Consider the following 12,116-nt stretch of genomic DNA (forward strand, 5'->3'; position numbering starts at 1 on the left):
ACATTAATTGCGAAACTGGAAGTACACACAGACAAAAAGCGTTCTTATTTTAAAATTTATTGATTGATTAAAAATAACAAAAATTTCACATTGTTAACAAGCTGAGAAAAGCTGACTTGATCCATACAAGACCAGTCTTTTGGAAGTTTTTGGACAGAGGACATTTACCTGACAGCTAATAAAGCAATGATTATCCTGCTGCTCTTAATACAATGCTTCACAGAGACACATGATTTATGGCTAATAATGTAATGACACAATTATGCATGTAGTATTTAATGACAAAAAAAAAAGCAGTTTATTAAAATAATCACATGAAAAGCATTATGAAGTAAACAAGCACATGTAAACTTGGAAGTACTGAACATGATAAAGCATGATAAATGTGGAAACAAGAGATTATTTTATTTTATTTAATACATCATTCTCTCATCATGCATTGAACTGACAAAAAAAGTCACTATTGTGAGATTTATTTATTTTGCCAAATGTGTAAATTTCATATAAACTCTCAAGGCCCCAAAATTAAAAGAGAAAAATCTGTAATAAATTTTTTTTTGCATTAAGAACATAAAACATAGTTTCCATCATTCTTTTAACCACCACAATTCTTTAATTCTTTAAGGTTTCTTTAGGTTTTGGAGTGCAATATGACATTTCTTTAAAAAAGAACCCCAAAAACAATCAGACACAATATGTTTTTTTTTTTTTTTTGGCCATTAGTTTAGCCTCAACAGGGTAAAGTCAGTTCACGAAGAAATGTAGGTAGTGAATAGCTATGCATTATATCTGACTTGTAAATGGTCAAACAACATTGTGACATGTTTTACAAAAGCTGGCATGACCTTCCAAATGCTTCATGATGGTGCAATAAGATATTTCCTCCATGTGTAATTTCCTAGAATATCTTCATGCCTTAGTTATTCTCGCTCTCTTGACTCCTGGTATCTGTCTCTCTATGTGCCATTTTCTGGAGAACTAGAGGAAGAGCGGACAGTAGAGGAAGAAGCTAGATGTTCCTTACTGTCTCCAGTCCCCGCCCCTTTAACTCGCCACTGGAGAATGCAGGTGTCTTTCCCGCCCAATGACAGGAGGTGATTGTCATTATGCGTGAAACGAACGTTGGTCACATGACTGCCATGGCCCTCATACTTATAACTTGGAGCCTGACAGAGAAGTCGGGGAATAAATGATTGATTTCTTGCAGTAGAAGCAAACACTTCTTCTTTTCTTTTCTTTTTTTACCCGATACAGTTAATATGTGAATTATTAATCTGCATTTTCTAACTCAGCATTACATACAATATCTGGCCTTTTAATACAATGTTAAGCATACAGAGATTTATTGTTTTATTTTATTTCCATTTTAAAATGAGAATTTCTTTGACTCTCAATGAATATTGACTGTTCAATGGGAGTGGCAGTGACTGACCTTTAGTTTGGGACATGGATACTGGAACAAATGAACCTTGCAGAAGTCATCGGCCACTGCCACCATACTCTTATTGTGCGAGCGACACAAGGCATTGATGTCTGTCCCATCTGATCCCTCGAGCCACACACCTAGACAGCATGACAGTTACATTTTATTACACTGTGGAATAAACTGCTGGTGCATACATACTACAACTACTCATGAGATACATCTTAAGGTAAACTTTTTTTTCAAAATTAAAGCTACACTGTGTAGGATTTTCTCCCATCTAGCGGTGAAATTGTTTATGACTACCAACTGAATATTACTTTCTAGCCCCTCCCATTCCGAGGGCGTTTTAACTCCTACGGTGGCCGTATTATTTCAAATCTGCCGGCAGTCGCGAGTAATCTCCCCCTCGCATTCGTCACGGTGCCACTGAGTGTAAAAACACGAAAGGCGAAGCTTGGATTTCCAGGTATGTCCCTCTTTGGCTAATGTATTTTCAAGATGGAGGCGCAACATGGCTGCCGCCATTCGAGCGACTCGCTCGTATGTATTCTAAATGGCAGATTCTACGCTTACGAGAACACTTGATTAGTTGGTAGAAGTAATTACACATTAATGAGCACATATCATTTTGAAAGAACAAAGTGTTTTTTGCTAAGAATCAACTTAAAAAATGACACAGTGTAGCTTTAACGAAATTTAAACAATGAGTCAATAGATCAACTACGGCAACGTCTCCAAGACGCTTGAAGAAACCTTCCTGCAAAGCTACCTGAAAAACTATGTGCGAGTGTAACTAGGACAAAAGCTGTTTTAAACACAAAATATTGATTTGATTTAGTTAATAGAAGTTAATCGATAAATAAAATCTATTTACACAAGTGCCTAAAACTATTCACAGTACTGTAGCTTTGCAGGAAGGTGTCTTCAAGTGTCTTGGAGATGTTGCTGCAGTTCTTCTGGATTTAGTCTCAGTTTGGCTGTTTCGGCTGTTGTCAGAATCCTTGTGCATATAAAAAATCTCACTGGATTATTACTATTAATAACAAAAGGAATGATGGAAAAAATGGAAAAAATGTAATCTGACATTTCTAAGTTTCTACTCTAAGTTGTTTTAAACTGTACTATAGAAATAAACTTGACAATGACATTGAAATTTTCTACACAACTGGCTGAAAATATAATCGTGCCAACGACTTTTGCACAGTACTCTGTATAAATATATATATACAGAGTACTGTGCAAAAGTCGTATATATACAGTACCAGTCAAAAGTTTGGAAACTACTATTTTTAATGCTTTTGAAAGAAGTCTCTTATGCTCATCAAGCCTGCAGTTAAAAACAAAAAAACCCAGTAATATTATGAAATATTATTACAATTTAAAATAATGGTTCTCTTTTTTAATATACTTTAAAATGTAATTTATTTTTGTGATGCAAAGCTGAATTTTCATCAGCAAGTACTCCAGTCTTTGGTGTCTTATGATCCTTCAGAAATCATTCTAATATGCTGATTTATGATCAATGTTGGAAACAGTTGTGCTGCTTAATATTTTTTTTATAACCTGAGATACTTTTTTCAGGATTATTTGATGAATAAAAAGTTAAAAAGAACTGTATTTATTTAGACTAGAAATCTTTTGTAACAATATACACTACCGTTCAAAAGTTTGGGAACAATAACTATTTTTTTTTTAAAGAAATTAGTACTTTAATTCAACAAGAATGCGTTAAATTGATAAAAGGTGATGGTAACGATTTATATTGTTAGAAATGTTTTTATTTTGAATAAATGCTGTTTTTATGAATAAATGCTGTTAACGTTTTACTCATCAATGAATCCTGAAAAAAGTATTCCAAAAAAATATATTAAACAGCACAACTGTTTCCATCATTGATAATAACTGAGTATCAAATTATCATATTAGAATGATTTCTGAAGGATCATAAGACACCAAAGACTGGAGTACTTGCTGATGAAAATTCAGCTTTGCATCACAAAAATAAATTACATTTTAAAGTATATTAAAAAAGAGAACCATTATTTTAAATTGTAATAATATTTCATAATATTACTGTTTTTTTTTTTTAAAAATAGTAGTGTTTCCAAACTTTTGACTGGTACTGTATATGAACAATTCTATGTGGTCCGTTTTACTCCAAATATTGGTAACTAAATAATAATAATAAAAAAAATATCAGCCAGCATAAAAAAAAAAAAAAGTTAAAAAAAACACACAAAAAAACACTGATAACAAACAATAATAAAAAATGAGATGCTTTCTCTCACCCATGACATGGAATCCAAGCACACAGGTATAGGACGCCCACTCTCGATCTTTACTTTCAAACCGGTTCCTCAACAGCTTGCAGCCGCTTGCAACATCCCCTTTTTACACAAACATAAACATTTAAATGCGTTTTAAATGATATCTCTCGTTGTCTTCTATGAATATGTCTCTGTATATCATGCACACAAGCCTTACAGTATAAAATTTCATAATCGCCGGAGTTAGACATGATGTATTTTCCATCTTTGGACCAGTCGAGGTGAGTAATGAAACTGGAGTGCCCCTGAAGTTACATTTAGGGAAGAGATAAATCTGCATGACTGATAGTGCACTTTAACACAACCCTTATAAACAACAAACCATTTCCAAATCATTCAGGATACTGTCCCAGCATGCTTTGCTTACCGTGCACTTTCCGAATCGCGTGTAGCGTCGACCACCGTCAGTGACGTTGTAAATGTAGATGAAGTTATCATGGGAACCAACAGCCAAAAAGCTGCCATCTATGTTTGGGTGAGTAGTAAAATAAAAGTTCCTGATTGTTAACAGGCTTATGAGAACTGCAGACCACATTAAAACACATGCCCTATATTCCACAAACAAGCTAGAAACATAAAGATAAGGAAGAGTGAGGCCATAGGTTTGATTTTGTTGACCTCTGACCTGGTGAGTATCTCATTACAGACAACTGCTCGTTCCCATCAGTCAGGTCTGACACCACTTCTTTGGTTTGCAGATCCAGTACAACCCATCTACATAGGTAAGGGGTTAAAACCACCAGAAAGCCATTAAAAAGGGAACATTTCACAAGCTCACTGTAAAACTGAAGCTGTAATTGTTATCGGGTGTGCTGTAAATAAATGTTTTACCTTCCAGTACTCAGTCCAACAGAGACAAGAGCTCCATTTGGGCAGAAATCAGCACACAGACCAGATTCCTAGAGAGATGAATGAAAAATTGCAAATTCATTTTTCACATTACAATACATTTATGTTAATATTGTGTGGGTGTTTAAATATGCACACGTTTCCCACATAAAAGTTTTACACCTTAATAAATCAATAATAATATTGACAAAATGTTTAAAATTTGATATACTCATATGGGTTTCTGTGTTATCTGGCATAGACAAAACAAAACTGTATTTGAACTACTGTTCAAAAATGTCTTGTCAGTAAGAGCACATTAAATTGATCAAAATTGACTATAAATGCATTTATATTGTTACAAAAGATTCAGCAAAGAATCTTGAAAAAAGAAGTTTGATTTCTGATGGATCATGTGACACTAAAGACTAAAGTAATGGCTTCAGATAAAAAATTTTTTTCAAAATAAATTAATTATTATTTTTTTTAAGTAATAATATTTCACAATATTACAGTTTTTACTGTATTTTTAATCAAATAAACTCACCCTTGGTGAGCATAAGAGACCTCTTTAAAAAAAAATTATTACCAACCTCGAATTTTTTAACAGTAAAAAATATTAAAATAGAAAACAGTTATTTTAAATAGTAAAAATTGCCATTTTTTGTTCAAATTGTCAAGGTCTTAACAAGCCCAAACTTTTGAGTGGTAGTGTAAGCGTGTTGAGATCACATGATCAGCCAAATACTGTTTACTACACCCATATTATCAAATGACCAAATACTTTCAGATGTGCATTTCTACTCAGATAACCAATTTTTTTTGCATCCATGCCAATAGTGTTGTGACACACAAAAAAACACTTAGAGGCCATTTACACAACACCGTTTTAAACTAAAAACGCAAAACCTTTTATGCATTTTGACCGTTCATTTACACAACAATGGCATTTCGTGGGCCTGAAAATGCAAACTTTTGAAAACAGTTTTTTTGAGAATGATGCAGTAATCATCTCTGTGCAAACTACAAAAACTCGAATTAGTGAAACCGGTGACGTCATGCGCATGCGTGTTACATGATCAGTCTATAGGCGAGGAGTGTTTCTTTACAAAGTGACATCGCCAACTACTGGCGTTGCATGAATAATACAGCGTTTCTAGGCGTTTTCTCAGATCAGCGTGAACGGAGATCATTTTGACAACAGTGTCGTCTGTACGCAAAACCTTTAAAAAAGGCAAAGGTTTTTAGTACATAGCTGTAATGTAAACGTACCCTTAAGGCCTATTTATATTTCTGCGTCAGACCTACGCCGGAGCCTCTACGCTGTAGGCAACGCGTTGATTTTCATTTATACTTCTGCGTCGTTGTCCGCATTGACGCGCAATTACACTTGAAGAGGGAGCATGTGAAACCCGAGGGAGCGGTCCTAGCAGACCAATCACAGCGCTTGCGTCCGCGTAGAGTTGACGCGCTGTTACATTTTTGGAGAGGTGCACGTCAGGGTACGCCGAAGGGTATGCACGCTACACATAGCCTACGACGTAGCTACGGCGTGAGTTCGACGCAGAAGTATAAATAGGCCTTTAGTGTGCGTGTGCCTTAAATTACACTTAAAAGTTTCTGTGACCATTCTGACCTCTAGTGGTGTGCACCAGTCCAGTTTGTGGTCCTCTGCGTTCCACACACACACTTGACGATCATTTCCACAGGTAAGAAAGATGTTCTGGGAGGGGTGTGTGGCCAGACCCCACGTTTCATCCACATGTCCCTGACAATTGAATGAATTCAGCGATTTTAGATTCACAAACTAGCTAATCCGGTAAAAATGCTCAAGACAACTGATGGCAACTGAACGATGTATATTTGCATATGAATCCAATCCATCTACCTGTACAATGGCCACAAACCCATCTGAAAATGTTCCTCTCAGGATTGCGTTTCGTGTGGTGCCAACGAGCAGCTCCTCTCCGTCTACATCTGCAATGGTGCGGACTGCACCAAATTTCTCGGGAATCTAGAAGAACAAAGTTTTTGATTTTTAAACGACACTGTACTTTCATATATTCATATGGCTACAAACACGCAGGTTTAAAGATAATACAGACTCGTGTTTCACCTCACACTCTCTTTCAGGCGCAAGGTCTGCGCTCCAGCGGATGATCTTGCGGTCCTTGCCTCCACCACTGAGTAAAGCTCCACCCTGCAGGAGGCACATCGTGAAAACGCTGCCTTCGTGAGCACGCGTCTGCTTCATGATCTGCAATGTCTCTGCAGGCGGGGAGAGCAGAACAGGCGGATTAGTAAATTTGAAGAGATTGACAGAATCGATATAGTTTCAAATAATGAAAACAGACCATATTTTAGTTCAAATCTATTGATAGCATTTGTGGCATGCTGTTGTTTACCATAAAGCATAAATTATACTTGTCCCTTAGTTTTAAAAGTAAAGGAAAATCTATTGCACATACAGTAATACTTCTGTACCGACACGGTTGCCAGGTCTGAGCAACAAAACTAGCCAATTGGCCAATCAAAATTAGCCCAAAAATAGCCCAATGGCCGAATTCTTTGCTGATTTTGTACGTCAACCCCTGGCAACAACTTAAAAGTCGCCCAATTCCAGGGGAACAAATAAAATGAATAGCTTTAAATGCTACAAATGAATTTAATCATTGCAAAAGTATAACTGAATATGTGAAAGATGGATGTTTATGTAGAGATTTGCTAACGATTAAGGAAGTTGCAATGTAACAGAAGTGTTTGATCATTTCTTCTGTATTGTGAAGAATCATTTTGCACACCCTTTGCTCCTTTTCCTAATGTTTTGATATCAGCAGCTGATTTTCCCCATGTGAGAATGTTCCCCTCAGAGTCTCCCGTCAACACATCGCCCGTAAGACTGAACACGAAGCACATGATGAACTTGGGCTTTTTGTATTTCTGTTAAACACACAATAGACAAACACAAACACCAAACAAAGAGTGAATACATAGCTGAATGCATTATGAAGCGGTTCTCTACTCAATGTAAGCCTTTAAAGCTGATCATAAACTAGATATGCAGCATATTACTGTAAAATAGTATCTAAGTAAAATGATGATCTCACATGGAAACGCCACAGTACCACAGTATTGGGAGTTTTTAATTTATAGAATTTCTTCCCCTTTTTCGTGCATGGAAAAGCACATGATACTGAAATTACAGTGGAGGACAGTCAACTTGGTGGCAAAATATGGACTCACTCCAAAGATGCCCTGTTTCTTGGTCATTGTGAAACCGCTCATGGTCCAGAAGTAGACGTGGGACTTGCCACAGGAGATGATGTTGTTGGTGTCCGTAGGGCTGAATTCCACAGCCAAGACTGCCTCAGTAGTGCTCTGAAACACACACACACGCACACACACAGTGAAGACATATAGTTGTGCCAGTGGCTCTGTGTTATTACAGGAGAAAAGCTGCAATTCAACTATAAACATCCAGTCAATCTTCAGCTCACGTCAGTTTAATGACAGAAAATTACTGTAATTGTCCTGTATTATCAAAAAGTATAATCCAGAAACTGTAAATACCTCTTCAAAGTTCAGCAGAATATAATGTCATTACTTGTGATTTCTAAATTGTTCAGGCTCTTTAATTTTGTTCTGGGCATTCATCTTATTGTTTCCAGAATTTCACCAAACATACTTTTGAAATAGCTTGCGAAATCCTGAATGATATTTAACTCATTGCAAATGACTTTATACAAATAAACCAACTCATACTGAGATGAAAATCTAGATTCACTCAGTCAGCAAACAGAACTCCCTTGACAAAGCGTCATGCTATTCTAAGTCCAACTACTTCCTAAATCCATTACTAGCAGCACAGCCCAAAAATAAAACACGAGGGAGAAAAATTACTTCATACAAATGGCCAGTCTTTAAAGCGCACACAATCACTCACACAAATCAACTGTAAAATATTTAGCTGCTCCCATAGCAACCCCGCTCAAACCGCTCGTGCAGAAGTAGAAAGAAATATTTAGGACAAAGGGTCACACAGAGAAAGAAACTATCCACAATAAAGCTGACAGGTTTTTTTTTTAGCATTAACAGTGTATGTGCTTGAAAAAAAAATGTGTTAGGCTACTAAAAATGAGAATGTAAACTTGATCCATGTAGCTTTATGTAGATATTACAATGGTAGAAACTATTGAGCATTTGTGTGTGTGTGTGTGTGTGTGTGTGTGAACAGACCTTGACTTCAGCATGCTTTATATTTTTATTCCAGTCCCACACAGAAAGCATGTGTTCATTGGAATCATCAATTACACAAAGGAATGTACCAGCATCCTATAGCAAGAAAAAAGAGAAAGATTTTTATCAATCAATCAATTATTATATTGAAATATATTTTAATTGTAAATAAATAAACATTGATATATGTATGTATGATCAATGTGTATTTATTTACAATTAAAATGCTACTATTCCAAAAGACTGTCACATGCTAAAAGTCAATGTTTCTAGTCTATAAATGCTTCATAGACCAAAAGTCTGGATATTTGATTATAGTATTATTTTACATCTTTTATTTATTCATTTCTTTTTTGATATTTTATATTCTTTGCACATGTGAACAGCCCTCTCTATTCTCTCTGTCTGCTGTGTTTCAACTGGAAAGAATGCAAAATGGGAGGCAATACTCACTGAATTGGAAAATGCTACGGATCCGACACCTCGCTCAAATGTGCCGAGGCCGATCTGCTGCAGCGTCACTAGCGTGTTGGAGTCCCAAATGTGCACAAAGGGCTGAAGAGGCTGACAAACACACATAATCGCACAAAAAACGTAAGCAGGTAATTGATGCATAGCATTTTTTCTTGTTTATGAATGTATAACAGACTTACACCATTTCTTTAAATTTTGTTCATGATTTTAATCAATGTCAACCAACATACTAATCAGTGGAATGTGATTTATTCACCTTGCCATCTTTGTCCACCCCTGCTGTCTGTCCAGATGCCACACGCACCTTGTCCGGGTGGATGGCAAGACTACAGGCCAAAAAGTGAGAGAAAAAGTAAGGACATATTAATCAGAGAAAAAATTTAAAATAAAAATAAAAATTTAATAAAAATAGTTTTATCTAAACTCACCATCTGACACAGTCTGTGTGCTTGCGATAATGCCTTTGTGTTTGGTTGTTGATGTGATACAGGACCACCACGCACGCAATAAAATAAACTGCTTCTCCAGACGGCAACAGGTAAAGGTTTGCTCGACAGTCCCGTCCCCTGTAACCATAGCTGGAAATAAAAGGATCAAGGAACATTTGCTAGTAGCTATGTATTATATAAAGGAAATCGAATTCACTGTGTTTTGGCCATGTGAAGTAAAGAAATATATACATATAGTATGTATGTATGTATGCATATGTATGTATGCAGGGCTTGACATTAACTTTGCTCACCAGCCATTTCCAAAGTCACTGGCCACAATTTTGACATTGATACCATGGGGGAAACTGCCACATAGATTTTTTAAAATATTATATTATAATTTGGCAGCAGGTATATTAGGCTGCTGTCACTTTAAGACCTGACGCACGGATCCATTATACTGTTACACATGCATTTTTTTTCTCAGCTGTTTACGTTCACTTAAAACATAACTGACTGTGTTTACGTGAATACTTGCTAAGACCGGCATTTTGACATTATTTGACTTTTTAAGCACAATAAGCAGCAAACAATAACTTAATTTAGTATTGTGAGGCGGCTTTATGTGCACGCATTTGGGGTGTGCGAAATTAGTAAAATGATGCGCAATACGTGCAATCCCACTCAGAAACTCAAGCCCTGTAACACCAACACTACTCATCCGGAGCAAATGAAACAAGTGAGTGAGGAGAGGCGGATTTGTGTGTCACTCGCTGTCTGAGAGATGAAAGAGAGTAAGAAAGCGCAGCTGGTGTTGTGTATCTACAGTATTCTGCGGAAAATGAGAATTGGAAGCGTTTCAGATATTTCAGTATCGATATGTATCAAAAATCTATATTTTTGACAACACTACATTGCACAAGTTTATTATTTCAAATGCCTTTTTAAAAGACTACAATTGAAAAATGTATGTAAATCCAACCCCGCCAAAGTGGCTAGTAGGAGTGAATGTTACATGCCACTGCTGTTGGGAGGTTGGAGGGTGTTAATGTCAAGCCCTGTATGCAATAAAATGACATATTTTAAGTTTATTTTATGTTACAATTAATTTAAATTAAATTTAGGTTCAAATGTAATACATTAATAAAACATATAAATGCTAAAAACAATAACAAAATTGTTGTAGGATACACCCAGTCGAGATCCAGTTTCTGTGAGGGAAGATCAATTTTCAGCTCCTCGTAGTTCAGAATGTCTGAAGGAATGTACATGGTGATTGGTCGTCCACGGATAAACATCTTGATTGACTGACCTGTAAGCAAAATGAACGTGATTTGAGACACAAGAATACACAACGTGAAAATGTGAAAAGTTTACGATGAGCACTGTAGTTAACTTTCAGAGTACAACATATTATATAACTTACAAAACTTTTTTTTTTTAAATATACGATTTTTTTTTACGCAAATATTTTTAGCCAACATTTAGTAAGAATCCAGTCCATGATAGAAACCTACTCTGAGTTCCCCTCCTGGACCCCTGAGAGCCTGTTAAAAGATAAAAACACAAACAAACATTATCTCTGCATTTGCAAAACACATTAGGAATTCCTGCAGCCCAACTGCACTCCAACTAGCTCTACAGGGAGCTCCAATGAGAACACCTCTGACTCACCGCTGTCATTGTCTGGACCTGGATTTGGACTGGATCGACAGGGAAAATTTTGTTTTTAACGGGGTCTTTTAAAAGCAGTGAGGCATGCAAGTCAATCTGCAAGTCAATCTGCGTGTCAACTGCGATGGAATGACAATAAAAGCAACAGCCAGTAACCAATAAGCAAAGTTTGCATCAAAACATCACTAACCCCTGAAGATCTTTTATACAGTATAATATGGGTTGTTTTGATACAAGAGAATATCTCGTATTCCTCGGATTTGAGTTTAGAGTTGAAACCATATCCGACTCATGCAGGACCGCTATGTCAATGTTATCAGAGAGATGACAGGTGACGCCGAAACAACATTCCATAAATGTGTCCGTTTCATCCCAGAGGGGAAAAACAACATGTGTTTGATGTTGAGCGCAGTCACGATATTTCAAATAAAACCCCCCATTTACCTTTCCCATTCAGTAAAGTGTGCAGGTGAATAAATTATTAAAACGCCACACGCACACAAACGAGAAGGCCAAGGCAGTGCTGTGAAAATGCGGTGTGAATTTCTGGCACGCAGGGAAAAGGAAACACATCCATCATCCTGGTCAGAAAAGTCGAGTGGTGCGGTTGCATAACCGACGAGAGTAACTTTCCAGTGTGAGCACAAGCACTCCTGTGTCTCACTGCTGAAGGAAACATGCATAATGAATAAACAAACAAATAAATATATAAAGACTAGA

At 36.5% G+C, this 12,116-nt stretch overlaps 1 protein-coding gene across 2 annotated transcripts in view; it reads right to left on the reverse strand.

The window, feature by feature from the left end:
* Nucleotides 1-41: 41 nt before the first annotated feature.
* The window catches only part of eml3 (EMAP like 3), a 40,853-nt gene continuing 28,778 nt past the window's right edge, over nt 42-12,116 (reverse strand). For both annotated transcript variants that reach the window (XM_084405734.1, XM_084405733.1), the window contains 18 exons: nt 11,240-11,269; nt 10,914-11,034; nt 9,720-9,869; nt 9,548-9,617; nt 9,271-9,381; nt 8,818-8,913; nt 7,825-7,959; nt 7,383-7,521; nt 6,698-6,849; nt 6,470-6,595; nt 6,218-6,349; nt 4,585-4,652; nt 4,379-4,467; nt 4,121-4,218; nt 3,911-3,998; nt 3,715-3,813; nt 1,433-1,563; nt 42-1,166 (listed from right to left, as the gene is read on the reverse strand). In XM_084405734.1, the coding sequence (XP_084261860.1) occupies nt 957-1,166; nt 1,433-1,563; nt 3,715-3,813; nt 3,911-3,998; nt 4,121-4,218; nt 4,379-4,467; nt 4,585-4,652; nt 6,218-6,349; nt 6,470-6,595; nt 6,698-6,849; nt 7,383-7,521; nt 7,825-7,959; nt 8,818-8,913; nt 9,271-9,381; nt 9,548-9,617; nt 9,720-9,869; nt 10,914-11,034; nt 11,240-11,269 (2,045 nt within the window). In that variant the 3' untranslated portion in view covers nt 42-956. The remainder of the gene's footprint in view (nt 1,167-1,432; nt 1,564-3,714; nt 3,814-3,910; nt 3,999-4,120; nt 4,219-4,378; nt 4,468-4,584; nt 4,653-6,217; nt 6,350-6,469; nt 6,596-6,697; nt 6,850-7,382; nt 7,522-7,824; nt 7,960-8,817; nt 8,914-9,270; nt 9,382-9,547; nt 9,618-9,719; nt 9,870-10,913; nt 11,035-11,239; nt 11,270-12,116) is intronic.

This window comes from Rutilus rutilus (genome assembly GCF_951802725.1).
Source record: "Rutilus rutilus genome assembly, chromosome: 3".
NCBI classification, from domain to species: domain Eukaryota; kingdom Metazoa; phylum Chordata; class Actinopteri; order Cypriniformes; family Leuciscidae; genus Rutilus; species Rutilus rutilus.